This window comes from Lepidochelys olivacea (assembly GCF_965140295.1).
Source record: "Lepidochelys olivacea isolate rLepOli2 genome assembly, chromosome: 5".
NCBI lineage: Eukaryota > Metazoa > Chordata > Testudines > Cheloniidae > Lepidochelys > Lepidochelys olivacea.
Window position 1 is genome coordinate 29,873,827 of NC_140415.1, and position 16,356 is coordinate 29,890,182.

At 42.5% G+C, this 16,356-nt stretch overlaps 1 protein-coding gene across 1 annotated transcript in view; it reads right to left on the reverse strand.

Annotated features, from left to right (window-relative positions):
• OXCT1 (3-oxoacid CoA-transferase 1) overlaps positions 1-16,356 on the reverse strand; it is a 126,166-nt gene that overhangs the window by 108,720 nt on the left and 1,090 nt on the right. Inside the window, exons 2-3 of the mRNA XM_084628066.1 lie at positions 15,266-15,374; positions 8,381-8,471 (exon numbers count right to left, since the gene is read on the reverse strand). Coding sequence (XP_084484192.1) covers positions 8,381-8,471; positions 15,266-15,374 — 200 coding nt within the window. The remainder of the gene's footprint in view (positions 1-8,380; positions 8,472-15,265; positions 15,375-16,356) is intronic.

A 16,356-nucleotide genomic window follows, 5' to 3' on the forward strand; every position in this document is an offset into this window, starting at 1 on the left:
TTGGAGCTAAGGGTTATGGACATATAAGCCCTGAAGAAAAAGAAAAAGCCATTTTTTTTTCCAATAAAAGTTTCTAGGAGTTGTTTTGTTCTTTTGCACAGAACTAGAGATCAAACGATTCATGTTATGTGGGAAAAAAATGGCTTGAGTGCCTCAAAGTTTTATGAAAGGTATTGGGGGACCCAAATTGGGATAGGTATTTAGGAACATGTTCACTTCTACTCTTGCACAGATGTGTCGTCTGGAAAGATTACCGGGGGAGTGGTTACTTTGTGCTCTCGGGGCAAATTAATGTGGTGTGTCCAAAGACACACATAGTGCAAAGATTTGGAACGGACAGCACAGGTACCCTGGCTGCTGAGGGCAAAGAAATCTGCATGCTGTAAGGGTTGCCAACAGGTGGATTCTGGGCAATTCCTGGATCACAAGGTTGCAGAAGTTTATAGGACAGCAAGCAGTACGCCATGACATGGGGATTGCTGGCTATAGGCCAATCTGCGTGGAGAGAGGTGGCCTGCATTGGCATCATGTTTGAGGATGCAGTGATTCACTAGGTGAAAATTATCTGGGCCTTAAATCTGGTGTGCACCCCATACAATGTACGAGAGCTGATTTGGAGGGTGTAAGAGATTTTTATCCAGGAGTTGTGACAGTTTTTTCTGATTTGACTGAGCATCTGCATAATTGCTACAAAGTCAATATGAAAGTTGTTAAGTGCTCGAAGCACATTAGCTGGGAAAGTGGAGGGTTCATGGCTGACCAGAAAATGTACACAGTATGGCACAAACATTACAAGCTCTAACACTTCACTGTTTCTCAGAGACAGGGTTCATCGACTAGACACAAGCTACTGCCAACTCCAGGGAAACAGAGGGAAGACAACATGAGCAATCACCTCCGAGCCTCTTTGTCCATCAGTCTTGTTAGATGGAATCCTGTGGATAAGAATGAACTGGTTGTAGAAGGAGGTGAAGAGCTTGTACATTTCAGCAACAGTGTGGGTTGGCAAAGTCAAGGTATGTTTTAACAACCATGTAATGGGGTACTGCTTGGAGACCACAGAGACAAGCCTGCATAGGCAACATTAACTGTGTCTTTCCTGGTTTTCAGAAGTTTGAGTTTTGCTCAGCTTAACATTCTGCCACAGGACAACATACCACCAAGCAACAGTAACTCTGTGTTAACAGTTTTTTGCCACTGACTTTTAACTTCAGGTCCCATGCATCCATAGAAGTTACATGGCAGATAAAATAGGAAAAGCAAAATCTATTTTAGTAAATATAATGTAATGCATATTACTAATGTTTTCATTCCACTATAATTAGTTATTTGTTAAGAGCTGACAGTGTTTCTGGTGCTGTACAAAGTACAGTTGTAAACACAGTCCTAGACCAAAGAAGCTTGGAATCTAAATTAGAACGCAACACAGTCACAGATGTCTTATCTACCTTGGCTCTCAGCAACAGTAATTAAAGCCTGTAATAAATACTTTCCCATTACATTCAATAACCCTTTCCCACTTCTGTAGCATTTTTGTCTATTCCATTCAGTCCCAAGCCTGCTGTTATAACAAGCAGGTCAAATCCTTACCACAATGTCACAGTTCAACATACTAGAGCAAGTTTACCTCCAAAATCAAAGGGATTCCTTCAGAAAGCACACAAATGATGGAGTGCAGTGCGGGTAACAGGTTATCATGCCTTTAAGCAGACAGTTTGAATCAGTGGTAATCTGACAGTATGCTGCCAATCTCTCTTTTTAGAAGATCATCTCAGGGGATTAGGAAGTTTAAGTAGTAACCTAGAAGTCTTCTATTGTACTATTTATAGTGAAATATTATTGAATTCCCAGAGCCCAAAATTATGGCCTTGAAAATAAGATAAATAAATATACATTAAGAGCCACCAATGGAAACAAATGTTGTCAAGAAAAAAAAATGGTTTTGTGATGTTGGACATCGGGCCACATTTCTCCGTGGTATAACTGATGATTTCAGTGGAGTTATAACAGGCATGAATCTGGCCCACTGAGAAGGCACAGAGATATCAAGGAGACCTTGATCCTGTGACTTGTTTTAACTAAAATTATTTTTTTCCATTTTTCCACCATATGAATCATGATGACAGTCATTTTAGGCCTAGGTCTGCAGCCCTGATTTTAAGTAGTTCCTTACTTCACAAGTAGAACCACTGAAATTAATTGTTGAAATGAACGGAACTCCTCAAACTGAGTAAGGATAGCAGAAACAGACCCTTTATGAAACTGGCTTTATGAAAAGAAGAAATTGAACTGGCTGTATGTTTTTTTTAAACCTTCATATAGTATTTATGAGTATATCCCTGCCATATAATTCTACAGAATCATTCCAAAACCTATAAAAAGATTAGACTCAATTCTAAAGAGTTTTTAAGAGTAGCTGCAATTACAGAAGGATGACAGTGCTCTAGGAGGATAGTTGCTTGGTGTTCTGTGTTAACAAGGGCTTCAGTTCTGCAGACTCTTCACCTACTGAGAATCCAGGCATGGGTGGGCTAAAGGCCTCTTCCGCCAGCCTAAAGGGATGAGCTACCGGACCCAGATCCCAAGTAATTCTGGGGCACAATTAAGGAAAAACAGGAATGGGAGTGAGGGTCTGCAGACACTTCAGGGCAAAAGTACCTTTACTCACATGAGTAAATATTTACACTGTTGCTTAAATGATTACAGGATTATAGCCCTGGTGTCTCCCAAATAGTTCAAAGGAACAGACAATATACCTACTCATTCACAAGAGTTTTCTAATCTAATTGCTTGGCTGGCTGAAATATCTAACTTTCTCCATCTTTATATCAGTGAATAGTGGTCAGCAGTCTTGTTAGTTGGAAGAGATCTCTCTTGTTTCAGTGAAAGGATGTTGTCAAGGTTTTATGTGGCTAAATAGTGATCTACTTTGAAAATTAGCTGTCCTCTGTTGATAGCCTTTTCCTTAGGATTTCAAGAAGCATTTTTATGCCAATGGCCTGTGGTACTATTAGGGAAAAAATATTAAAAGTAGGCATGGCTTACTATTAATACTGAAGTCAAAACAAGCCAGTGCATGTGTAATAATTGTTTTCAATTTTCATCTTCCTCAGATGTAAAATGCACCATAGGTGGAGGATCACAAGCCTAAAATTCATCCTGAATGCAAGTCTTTCAACATGCAGTAATTCAAATTTGATCAATTATATCATTGTCCTGAACAGACACAACCCTTTTAAATAAAGTACACAGAGTTACACACTCATGCCCTACAGAAAAAGGCTGGGGAAATGTTTTATGATCTTGGCAAGGAGTGTTATGGGATTACTGCTGCATTCTTCCTTCAGGGATAGTGGCTGTTTGTAGCCCTACAGAATGGGACGGAGACACAGCCTTCAAACCATTCAGAGCCCAAGAATCTGCAGCAACATGGATTTCTGGGCATTCTTAAGGAAAGCATGCCCCATCACACTGCTCTCTAGGGGCCCTATCTGACTCCCATTAGTGTCAGTGGAAAGCCTAGTTTCAATGGGAGCGGAATATGGTCCTGGGTTCCCACTGACAGCCAAGCTCTTTCCAGGATGCCAACCAGCAGAAGTTGCAAAGGAGAGTTAGAATCATAGAACTGGAAGGGACCTCAAGAGGTCATCTAATCCAGTCCCCTGCACTCAAGGCAGGACTAAGTATTATCTAGACCATCGCTGACAGGTGTTTGTCCAACCTGCTCTTAAAAATCCCCAATGATGGGGATTCCACAACGTCCCCAGGCAATTTATTCTAGTGCTTAACCATTCTAACGGTTAGGAACCGCCCTTGCTGCAATTTAAGCCCATTGCTTCTTGTCCTATCCTCCGAGGTTAAGAACATTTTTTCTCCCTCCTCCTTGTAACAACCTATTATATGCTTGAAAACTGTTATGACCCCTCTCAGTTTTCTCTTTTCCAGACTAAACAAACCCAATTTTTTCAATCTTCCCTCATAAGGAGTGGGGTCCTGTTTTCTAGACCTTTAATCATTTTTGTTGTTCCTCTGGACTTTCTCCAATTTGTCCACATCTTTCCTGAAATGTGGCACCCAGAACTGGACACAATACTCCAGTTGAGGCCTAATCAGCGTGGAGTAGAGCGGAAGAATTACTTCTTGTGTCTTGCTTACAATACTCCTGCTAATACATCCCAGAATAATGGTTTGTTTGTTTTTTGCAAAAGTGTTAGACTGTTCACTCATATTTAACTTGTGATCCACTATGACCCCCAGATCCCTTTCCGCAGTACTCCTTCCTAGGCAGTCATTTCCCATTTTGTATGTGTGCAATTGATTCCTTCCTAACTGGAGTACTTTGCATTTACTTCTCCAGTTTGTCCAGATCATTTTTAATTTTAATCCTAACCTTGAAAGCACTTACCAAGCTGGGAGGGGAGGGTTTGTATCATCCGCAAACTTTATGCCATTATCTAAATCAGAGATTGGCAACCTTTGGCACGCGGCCCGCCAGGATAAGCCCCCTGGTGGGCCAGACCTGTTTGTTTACCTGCCGCATCTGCAGGTTTGGCCGATCGCAGCTCCCACTGGCTGGGGTTTGCTGCTCCAGGTCAATGGGGCCTGTGGGAAGCGGCGTGGGCCGAGGGATGTGCTGGCCGCTGCTTCCCACAGCCCCCATTGACCTGCAATGGCGAATCATGGCCAGTGGGAGCTGTGATCGGTCAAACCTGCAGACACGGCAGGTAAACAAACTGGCCTGACTTGCCAGGGGGCTTACCCTGGTGGGCCATGTGCCAAAGGTTGCCGATCCCTGATCTAAATCATTGATGAAGATACTGAACGCAACCGGACCCAGAACTGATCCTTGTGGGATCCCACTCGTTATGCCATTCCAGCATGACTGTGAACCATTGATAACTACTCTCTGGGAAGGATCTTCCAACCAGTTATGCACCCAACTTATAGTTGCTCCATCTAGGTTGTATTTCCCTAGTTTGTTTATGAGAAGGTCATGCGAGACAGTCAACTTTGCTTGGAGCACAGTTAACTCCTGACTAGTATGACCCTGGGGATGGAGGGGCATGGAACAAAATGGCTGCTCCTCAGTTCCACCCCTCAGCAAAAAAAAAAAAAAATTATTCAGCTATATTACGATGTTCTGCTCATTTGAGAATGGCAAGTGTGGAAGCATATGCTAGAGCTACCCCTCTCCTCACCTTTAAATGGTTTCAGGCCTCTTTTCCCTTCCTTTGCTTCATCCCATGGAAACTGGCATTTGGCCCACAGAGCCAAATTCTACCTCAATTCCTTCTATTCGAATCAATCTAAACCAAATCTATGAAGTTGCACAGGTGTAACTGAGGGTATGATCTAGTCCAAACAACATATGAAAGTAACATTAAGTGTTGGATTTCAACCTAACAAGAAGTATAGACATTTATACACGGACCCAATCTCTAGCCTCAAAAACATATATCACCTTTCATTAAAATCAAAGATGATAATATGTAAAGTTAATAAAATGTCAGTCTGGAGGCATCTTTCAAAGAAGGGAAAGAAAGAGGAGTGGGATGAGAGGGCAATGGAGAGAAGCACAACAGGATTAAACAGGAGGGTGGAAAGATGGCAGATATTTGCAAAGGTTCCATCAAGAGCCAAGAGACCTTATATCAGAAGCAGGAAGCTTTCTGATGAGACAGAAGTGCAACGGACTTTGTCAAATTACCATAAACTACACAGTGTCTCCTAAAAATGTATGAATTCTCAAATTGCTAAAAAGGAACAGCAGTATTCTGAAATTACCTACATCAGAATAAATGTAAAAATGTGAAGACAGACACTAACAGGTGTTTTGTTGTAAAGAAAAGTACTTTCAGTTTACAATGTCACGCTTTCAACAATCTCACTCAAATTTGGCAATGATAAAGGCTAAAAGTGTTTTAAATGATGAATGGATCAGCATTATCTTATCATTTAGTTACACTGTCAATAGAGCAGCAGATTAAAAGATACTTTGTTAATGTTTAAGCTCCACTTGTAAAGTTACAGGAAAGAAAGTTAAAGAGTAAAAGCCTGGAACTGGTCTTTCACACTATCAAGTTACACCCAGCTTCATTTTGTATTTTAACTCAAGGAAACATCCAACTTCATTTTGTAGTTTCACACAGATGCTTGATTTTTTAAAAATGGCTAAAATTTTGTTAAATGAGAACTCAAGTGTTATACATTAATATTCTGAACTTTTTATAATAGGAAACTTTCCTGGAAGAGGACAGTCACTTTTCAAACAGCTTTTTATTTTTTATTTATTTTTAATATGCTAATGTCTGCACTGGTGCAGAAAATACTTAGAATGACATTCTGTTCTTAACTCAATTAACTCCCTCTGGTAAAATAATGTTAAGAACCCACCTGCAGGGGAAAGAACCTTTCAAGTCTTCTTTTCTACCTACGCTCCTGTGTTCCCTCACTGCCCCCAACAAACAAGATGTGAGGTCCCCGATTCATCATCACCCTTCCCCTGGAAGATGTGGATAGGGTCCCACAAACTTCCTTTCTGAGGAAATGATCCATAAGAACCACCAATATTAATCCACTTCTACTGAAACAATGTGATATTTTGTCATTGCCTTGATGTGAATGCAGAATATAGAACAAACAAAGTAAGTACAAGTCTGCAGAAATGATAGCACACTGGCATTACTTTGTTTGCTTGACATTACAAGCGACACTGTGCCAAAAAGTGGTGTGGGGGGTGTGACACGGAGAGAAATGGTAAAACAAACCTACACTACAGTAATGACCTGTAAACACAGCGCATTGTGCTGTGATCACAGATTTCACAAGAAAAGAAAGTTTAGGTCAAGTCAGTAAGTCATGGGAAAAGTCCCAGGAAAAAGCATAAATGCTTCAAGAAGACGTATTTATGATTTCACATTCTTCCCTCTAAGTCAATAACAAAACATTGTTCTTCGGAGTTACTATGTTGCTGACAGTGCCATTTTATCAGATGAGTTATTAAAACAAAAGTTAACACCACTTTTGGTTACTAATCATCCTGTGAGACATTGCAAAGGAGATGGGGTGTTAGCCCCAATGGGCTGGGCAAATTCAAAGATAAGTAAATATACTCTGCACATCTGCATCCTCCCTGTAGTTTCACTCTCCATCCTAACAGTATTGCCGTGCACTGATAAATAGCTATTATGTTCCACCCCAGAAGTAGACGCACTTCAGTGGGTGAAATTTAGGGTGACCAGACTGCAAGTGTGAAAAATCAGGATGGGGGTGGGGGGTAATAGGAGCCTATATAAGAAAGGCCCAAAAATCGGGACTGTCCCTGTAAAATCAGGACATCTGGTCACCCTAGTGAAATTATTTCTATATACAAAGATTGTTAAGTGCTCTGGAAATCATGATCAAAGAGTTCTAAAAATACATAAGATAAATTGTGTGAAGGCTGAGAGATAATATCCATACTCAGGAGTCATTCTCTCCTCCCACTTACATGAATTTCTTAACTGTTAAGCGTTTTTTTGTTGTTTTTTTTTGAAGACACACGATCATGAAGGGTGTCTACATTGCCATAAGAGACCCACAGCATGACTGCAGATGGCCTGGTCAACTGGCTCGGGCTTGTGGGGCTCAGGTTGTGGGACTACAAAACTGCAGTGTTAATGTTTGGGCTTGGGCTGGAACCCACCTCTGTACACTGTGAGGGGGAGGTCTCATTGCCTGGGCATTAGCCCCAGCCCAAAAGTTAATACTGCAATTTTTAGACCCATAGCCCAAGACCAAGTCAGCTGTCCTGGCCTCTGAGACCTGGTGCTGTGGGTTTCTTTTGCAGTGTAGACATACCCCAAAACTCACTGAGGAGGATCCCTTCTGCAGTCTTTTGTTGTAACAAAGTTACTATGTGAGCACTAAATGGAGTGTTCAAAAATTCCCGACTTAAAAAAAGAAGTAGAGTTGAAATCATGGCTTTTAAAACAGTTTAGTTGAAATATGTATAATATGCCACATTTTGTGGTGGCATTCAAGAGAATAAATAACTCACCATATGCCACAGCAGTGACAACAGCTCTCTACGACAAAGCTTGGAAGTCTACTGTACTTCTATAGTCATGCCCAAATAACTATTCCAAAAATAGCTTAATGAGCAGCCATGGGAATTTGTCCAAATCAAAACAAGATCTTGGCAGCTCAAAGCACATGCACCTTACATCATCCTTTTGGGATAATTTTGGCCATAGAATGTCAAGTCACAAGGATGGCTCTTCCAAAGAAAAATATTACCTCACTTCCAATGCAAGACTTATCACAGCTCTGTTAAAATATAATTTATGTAAGCAGGTTTAATTCTTTATATACAATATTCCAAGGGTATAGGAACACCTACCCTGCATTGTTACTGACTGCAGTTATCCCTTTCACTCCAGTCTTCAGTAAGCCTCCTATGAGGTTCTCTGGAATTCCACACAATCCAAAACCTATGCAAAACAAACACAAACAAAGCACGTAACAAGCATTCTAGAGGGAACAATTTCATCATAAGAAATAAATCTGTGCAGCAGATGATAAAAACCACACACATTCTGCACTGAAGAGAATAATCTGGTTATAGATAAATAAGCAGCTCAACACTTGGAGAAAATGTTTCTCAGAATAAGGAACAGGACTTTAGTCACACTATTCCCATTACTATGAATGTTGGTTTAGGAGGGTACAATCTCTTTTCCCTTCAGTCCATCCAAAAGTCATCTTCCCTTCCCATTATGTTGGCTATATTTATCTCCATACTGGATCTCTGCTGTGGCTTCCCTACTTCTCCTCTTCAGTTTCACACAACCCATAGTTTGCCTCCACTCACATCTCTACCTTCCTTCCCTCTGATATACTCCCCCTACTTCAATCCAGTCCAACTTCAGTCCTGAAGATTGCCTAATTCTGATCTCTGCTACCAATCTGTATAACTAGAGTAACTGCAATCAGAGTTCTCTTTTTCTGTATTCTCATCTTTGTGTCTACCTTTTATGCAGCCCCATATGCTTGGGGCAGCCCCTCTTTTGCCTTATAAACCCCACCAGCAACTTGTAAAAACCCAGGTACTCCATAAAACATTTCAGCTAAGAAGAACACATGCTCTTCTGTACTTGCTAGATGGCAACTGCCCATCATTGTGTTTGGACACTTGTATATTTATATTGGACCCACATGTTTTTTTTTATTGTAAACTCTGCAAGACAAAAATTTTGTTCTTTGTTTGGAACAAAAACTGTAATACTTCCTGATGTAAATAAAAAATTCTCTGCACTAAGTGTGTACTTCTCTGCAGCCTTATTGTTATAAATTTGTGGTAACTATCAAGAGAGCCCATATGCTACATTTTTTAAATGTGATTACCTGATATCTTTAAAAAAAAAATCTAGCTTTCTGTTTCCAAAATATATTGAGATTTCACAGCAAAAGTTACATATTTTAACTTCTGAATAGGACACATACAGGACACTTTTATAATGTTGATGTAAAGTGTTACCAATTGGCCAGTAAAAGGAAACTGTAGCACAAATATAACCTAGATCAGTCATAAGTAACATTTTCAACCTTTGCAGCATTTTTCCATTAGGGAATTTCAAAGTTTTTGTGGGTGTGTGCATGTGTGTGGGTAAAAAAATTTCCTAAGCACCTTAGCGGCTCAGGCCTGGTCTACATTACAAAGTTAGGCTGATGCAAGACGCCTTGCGTCAATCTAGTTGTACATATGTCTACTTTTAAATGTGTCTCCCACTGATGTGAGTGCCCCATTACAGCAACACAGTAATACCAGCTCCCTAAGCAGCACTGAGCCATAGTCGATGTACCGAGGTTGCCTCAGCATGAGCATAAACACTGGTTACTTATGTCGACTCCAACAGTCCTCCAGCAGCTGTCCCACAATGCATGACACTGACTGCTTTGGTCACAATTTTAACTTCACCACCCAGAGATCACAGAGACCGGAAGGCCTGCCTCCCCTTTAAAGCCACACAAATTTTGTAAATGTCTTTTCCTATCTTGCTTGGTGAGCACACCTAGCAGCTCTCCATTGCGGATTTCAACTGCCCAGTTGACCACACTATCTACACACTCCAGGTGTGCTCCTGCTTGGAGAAGACAGGAAATACTGGCTCTCCTGGGCCTGTGGGAAAAGGCTATGCAAGCACAGCTATTGCCCAGCTGTAGAAATATGGACATCTACAAGCAGATCACACAGGGGATGTGGGACACGAGGTACAACAGAGATCAGCAGCAGACATGACAAACCCGTGGGAAAAAAAGCAAAAAGCGGGCTTGTTTTTGGCTTATTTGGCTTGTGAGTTGCCTGTTGGCTAATTTTTGGCTTGTAGCTTGTTGCTTGGGGCGGGGGGGGGGAAGATGATCAGCTCCCAGCAAGCAGGGGTAAGGGGGAGAGAGAGTCACAGGTGCACAGCGAGCCCACCACAGTCCCAGACTGCATGCTGGAGGGTGGGGAGGAAAATCTAGTCAACTAGAGCGTTACGGGTTCTTAGGGCTGAGCTTGTTTTGGCCTTGTTTTGAAACAGGATTAGCTTGATTTGGGGTTTATTGTGAAAGTCAGGGTGCTTATTTACTGCATGAAAGGTGGCAACTGTGATCAGCAACAGTGCTGATTGAAAGCAAAGAACTGTGTCAGGCTTATCAGAAGACCAACAGTCAATCCAGTGCTGAGCTGCAGACCTGCCTCTTTTGCAAAGAGCTGCATGCCATACTTCGCAGAGACCTCACCACCACCCGCTGTACACCATTGTGGATACTTCCAAGGAGCCCAAACCACAGGCCCCTGACACGAACAGCGAGGAGGAGAAGGACGGGGGACATGTGGTGTAGATGGACTCCCCAGTTGCACGCCAGGACCTGTCTGAGATTCCACTACAGTTCAGTCAGTCCCAGCAGTCAAATACGGGTGAGCCTGTTGCAGGGGAAGGAACCTCAGGTAAACACATAATGGTATTTCTCATTATAATGACATACTGATGGCACCCCCAATTTAACAGGATACGGATACCAACTTTTCATTAATTGACTCATACTAGAAGAGGTAGCGGTACAATAAAAAGAGGTAGTATAGTTATCTGCTTTTCACTCCCCTGTACAGTTTTGGGTGAGGAGGCATGCAGAACAGTTTATGAACACAGGGATGTCCCTTGAATCCTCCTGAGCTGTCTCCATGAAACCTTCATGGAGATACTCTGCAGTCCTCTCCTGAAGATTTCTAGGGATAGCAGCCTTATTTCTTCCTCTGTGGTAGGACACTTTTCCATGCCAGTCAGCAATAAACATTGGCAGGCATCTTTGCAGTACACAGGCCAGCAGCATACAGGCCTGGGCAGCTTTGGGACACCAACAGCAGTGGTGTTTTCTGTGCCTTTATTACCCTCAGGCATGAGATACAAGCTAAAAACCACCACCTGTGAAAACGGTGCCAGTATTCATTGCCATTGCCCTTCTCATAGTTCCATGCAACCAAGAAATTCCCTCCTCGTTTCCCTCACCTTTGAGGGCCATGGCTGGTGCTGTGAGTGGCACTGTGCACAATTACTCTGAAGCAGAAGTGCAAATAAGCACGTCCTGTTTAAAACTTTAGGGGAGCAAGGGAAGGAAGGTCTGAACCTTAACTTTCCATTGTGACTATATTGACAAAGGCAGCTGTGTGTGTTTTAATCTGCAGCTTCTGCCTTTGCGGCATCGTGGGGTGTTCCCCCCCGCCCCCACCCCCGACACACACGCCAAATGCCTGAGCCAGATAAGGAGGGGAAAAAAGACAATTCAGGACAATATGTTCAATGAGATCCTGCAAGCCAGTGCTGCACCAGACCATGAGCAAAGAACATGTAGGGTGAACAGTGCAGACAGCCTGGAGAAGGAAAGAGCAGACAGGAGAAAGGCCCAGGAGTCCCAGCAGGAAAAAGAGAGGGAAGTGCACTAGGACATAGTGGAGCTTCTCCGGCAGCAAATACAGATTCTGCAGACCTTTGTGAGCCTACAGGTTTAATAGCACAGGCTTGCCTCCCTTTGCAGTCCACAGACAACTCCATTACAGCACTTCCCTATACCACCCCCTCAACATATCACATGGCATCAGGGGCAGCATCTCAACCCCTACCACCCCGGTGACATTATGGACAACCCCACCTACACATACACTGACCTGTGAACGCCCCACTTGCTGCACACGTAGGTAAAATAGATGTGAATGTTCTTTCCCTTTTTAAGTTCTGTTGCATTAATTTATTGAGTTTTAAATGTATTTGATTTTAAGCTGCAGATTTTTCTTTGCACTGACTTTGTTACTGAATAAAATTTTATTATTTGGGAAATAATTCATCTTTATTCTGGAAGTACCTACATACTTGTTACTGTGCAGTGTGACAAACTCATGGGATCTGTGACAGTGCAATAATCAAATATACAGGAAGCACCACAGAATTAACAGGTGCATTGGGAGCGTTATATTCATAGATGTGTGCCAAGCACCCACAATTCCTAACAGGCCGCAAAACAACCGAGCCAGGGAGAGAGCACGCTCCACCACAATGCATTACTGTGATTTAACTGTTTAGAGTGCTCTTTCAAATCCTCCCTGAGCCAGATAGCTCTGTGCTGAGCTCTTCTTATAGCTCTTGTGTCTGGCTGTTCAAACTCAGACGACGGTCACTCCACCCCCATCCCGGCAGCAACTTTTCCCCCTTTGCTTCACATATATTCTGCAGGACACAGCAGGCAGCTTTAACTATTGGGATATTTCCCTGCCCCCCCATTGAAATCCATCCTTGTGAGTGAAAACCAGCATCCCTTCCATCTACCAAAGGTACATTCAACTGTCATTCTGCACCTGCTGAGCCTGTAATTGAATCTTTCCTTGGTGTGGTCGAGGTGGCCAGCGTATAGCTTCATAAGCATGGGGAGCCAGGATAGGCTGCATTCCCCAGGGTCACTATTGACATTTCAATATCACCAATTGTAATCTACCTATCGGGAAAATAAGTCCTTGGTTGCAGTTTTCTGAACAGTCTTGTGTTCTTAGAGATGCAAACATCATTCACCTTCCCTGACCTGTCAATATTGATGTTGGTGAAGCATCCTGGTGATCCACTAATGCTTGCATAACCATAGAAAAGTATCCCTTTCTGTTGATGTTCTCAGTGGCAAGGTGGTCTGGTGCCAAATAGGGAGATGCATGCTGTCTCTTGCTCTACCGCAGTTTGGGAACCCTATTGCTGCAAACCATTCACTATGTCCTGTATGTTGTTAAGAGTCAGAGCCCTCTATAGCAGGAGACAATTAACCCTGCAGGCTGCATAAAACAGCCCCCACCCCCAGTGGATTTTTTCAACACCAAAATGATTTCTCTCTGACCAATAGGAATCCGGCATTGCGAGTTTCCACAGTGTGATCAACACTCGCTTCTCCACTGTCAGTGCAGCTCTCATTTTGGTGTCCCTGTGCTAGAGTGAGCTCAGCATACAGATCCAGGAATGTGGCCTTGCACATCTGAAAGTTCTGCAGCCACTGCTGGTCATCCCAAGGCAGCATTACGATGTGATCCCACCAGTCAGTGCTCATTTCTTGGGCCCAGGAGTGGTGCACCACCATCTGCAGCTATGTGAATGCCACCAACAGCCTTCAATTGGTTTGTACTATGTCCCACAGCAATCTTCCCCCTCTACCCATTTGGTTCTTCTTCCGGCTCTACAAATACTGGAGAATTGTGCGTCCTTTGTTTGCAACTCTTCTGACAGAAGTGTGCAAAACTCTGCAATCTCCACTGAGATGGCAGAAAGCAAGGAGGGCCACACAGGTTCATAAATTTTTAAAAAGGAGTGAAATTAAGGGACAGATGTCATTACGGGATGGAGAGTGGCACGCTGGGAAGTTGACCCCATGCTCCCAGTCATTCCTGTGCAACTCACTTCTGCCCTACCAGGCATTGCCAAAACTTCGTGAAAGACAGTGTGCTGGAGGGTGACGGGCTGCACAGTGGGATACCTACCCACAATGCACCGCACTATGCATGGACACAAGCACTCCTGGAAAATACGTGCAGCGCCAATGCAAGGAGCCAAGTGTGCATGCGTACAAGCAATGTTCTAACTGCAGTGGCTTTATGCCAACGTAACTTGCATCAACCAAAGTTTGTAATGTAGACATGGCCTTTGGCGCTCAAGTCCCAAGTTACCCATATTCATTAAGCACAATATAAGTAGGGAGCCACACTCTTGGGTGCTTCTTTAGACCAAATTCATTGCACAAATCAGGGGCTCCTTGCATTCCTCCATTCCATGCACAAGCTCCGTGTGCCACCCTCTTCTATTTCAGAGACTTCCTGCAGCCTTCCTAATGACAAAGACTTTGTGTGCACCCCCATTTTTCCATTACCCCCATTCCTCCCAAACCAGGCTCCCCCAATCTCTCCATCTGCCAGCAATTCTGTGTGCCCCCATTCTCCCTCTGTCAGGGTTCCCCATTCCCCTTTGCTATGAGTTCTCTGTTCCTCTCCACTCCCCCATGTCATGCGTGTGTGCCTGCATTCCCACCTTCCACCCCATGCCAGAGGCTCTGTTTGCCCATTCTCCCTGCCATGTCAGGGTCAGTCATCACCCATTCCCCACCCACTCTTAGCATTTCTCTTCTTTCTGTCTCGGAGATAAATCAACATGTTTAGCTCTATTGGGAGGGTGGGCAGAGATGAAATAGGGTATTAAATTTGTGCCATCAATCAATTCATTGATATGTAGACAACTGCAGAGGTGCTTGAAGATGTGCGCTAAACAGATGGCAAGAGTTCTGCGTTCCCCAGCTCCCAATTTTTTTATCTTCCACTTTTCACCAAAATCTATATTAAATTTTACCAAACTGCAAATTTTTGTCTCATCATTTAAAGGGATACTAGCAACCTGAAAAGGCGACCCACCTGAAAACATTCCACATCAAGTAACATCCAAGATTTTTGTTACTGACAGTTAGAGGGGGAATTTTCTGTCTCCCCCCCTTTTTTTTCTGCTAAGACTCCGTCAGTTTTTTCCTTACTGAAAAGGCCCCTGTAATCATCAATAGGACAGTAGGAAATGCTATGTGAAGACAAAATATTTTCCATGCTACATGATATTTAAAAGGTGTTCTAACCATTTTTTATTTAAAATTAGTCAATTAAAAAATTCAAGTTGAGACTGTCCTACTCAGGAGATGAGAGGTTTTCTCCATGAAGGATAGTAAAATTAATACTTACCACCAACAAGTATAGTTGCCCCATCGGGTATGTCTTTTACTGCTTCCACAGCATCAGTATAGAATTTGGTGTTGCGATGGCTGCTGGTAGAGAAATAGCAGCCACAAATCTGGAACAACATTAAAAGAAATCAGCATGCATGAACAAAATGTTTTGCATTACAGCTTTATCCTGGGGAGTATCCCATGAACTGTGTAGGAGGAGACTGCATCTGCTAAGTTCAGAGTTTGAATAGCAAAGAGTCTTCCAGTGTTTGGAAAGGAAGGAGGATTGAGCTCCAATACCTTTTTGTGAACCAGGGCCCTTCCTGGTCCTTCAAAAGATCACCTCTGGCTGCTCTGCTTCTCCTGGCATTCATGACATATATATTATGCTACTATGTTTATATGTAGCATTGATTCCACTTAGGGGTCTCTTTAGATAAGAAATAGCCTAATAAGATGATCTTGTCTACAGATGTCAGTGTATTTTATAAATATGTCCATAGTTAAATATCAGTATTTGTTCATTTCTTCCAATAAATGCAACTCACTTAACCCAGTGTACTGATTTTAAAGTGTCTGGCACTAACATTAATTATGGGGTTGCAGCTCTAACTAGTACAGGTGGAATATGCTTCTCATCTTACCCATATCGTTTGACTTACGTATCTGTACACACACACTTCTATAAAAGGAGATATATAAATATGTGGATATAAATCCTTAGCTTAGGAAGCCTTGCCAAGGTGAAATGAACTAGGTTTTCAGTTGTTAAGTGCTGTTTGTGATTTGTTATGCAGAATCATCATCCGTTGTTTGCACTGTACAGAACCGTGTGGGTAAGATTATAGGTCAACCACCCCCACCTGTGAAAGTGTTGAAGCTATACAATGAATAGCATATTTTAAATTGATGAATACATCTTACAAAGTCATCAATATTCCAAATGTTGAAAAAAAGATTTCAGATTATGAACTACAGGCCCCATCCTACAAGGTCACTACATGCAAAGCTCCAAATCAAGGTTCAAACTTGCAGGAGATGCGCCCTACATCTTGAATTTTAGCCCTAAAAATCTTAACTGACCCCAAGATCAGACCCCATCTTCCA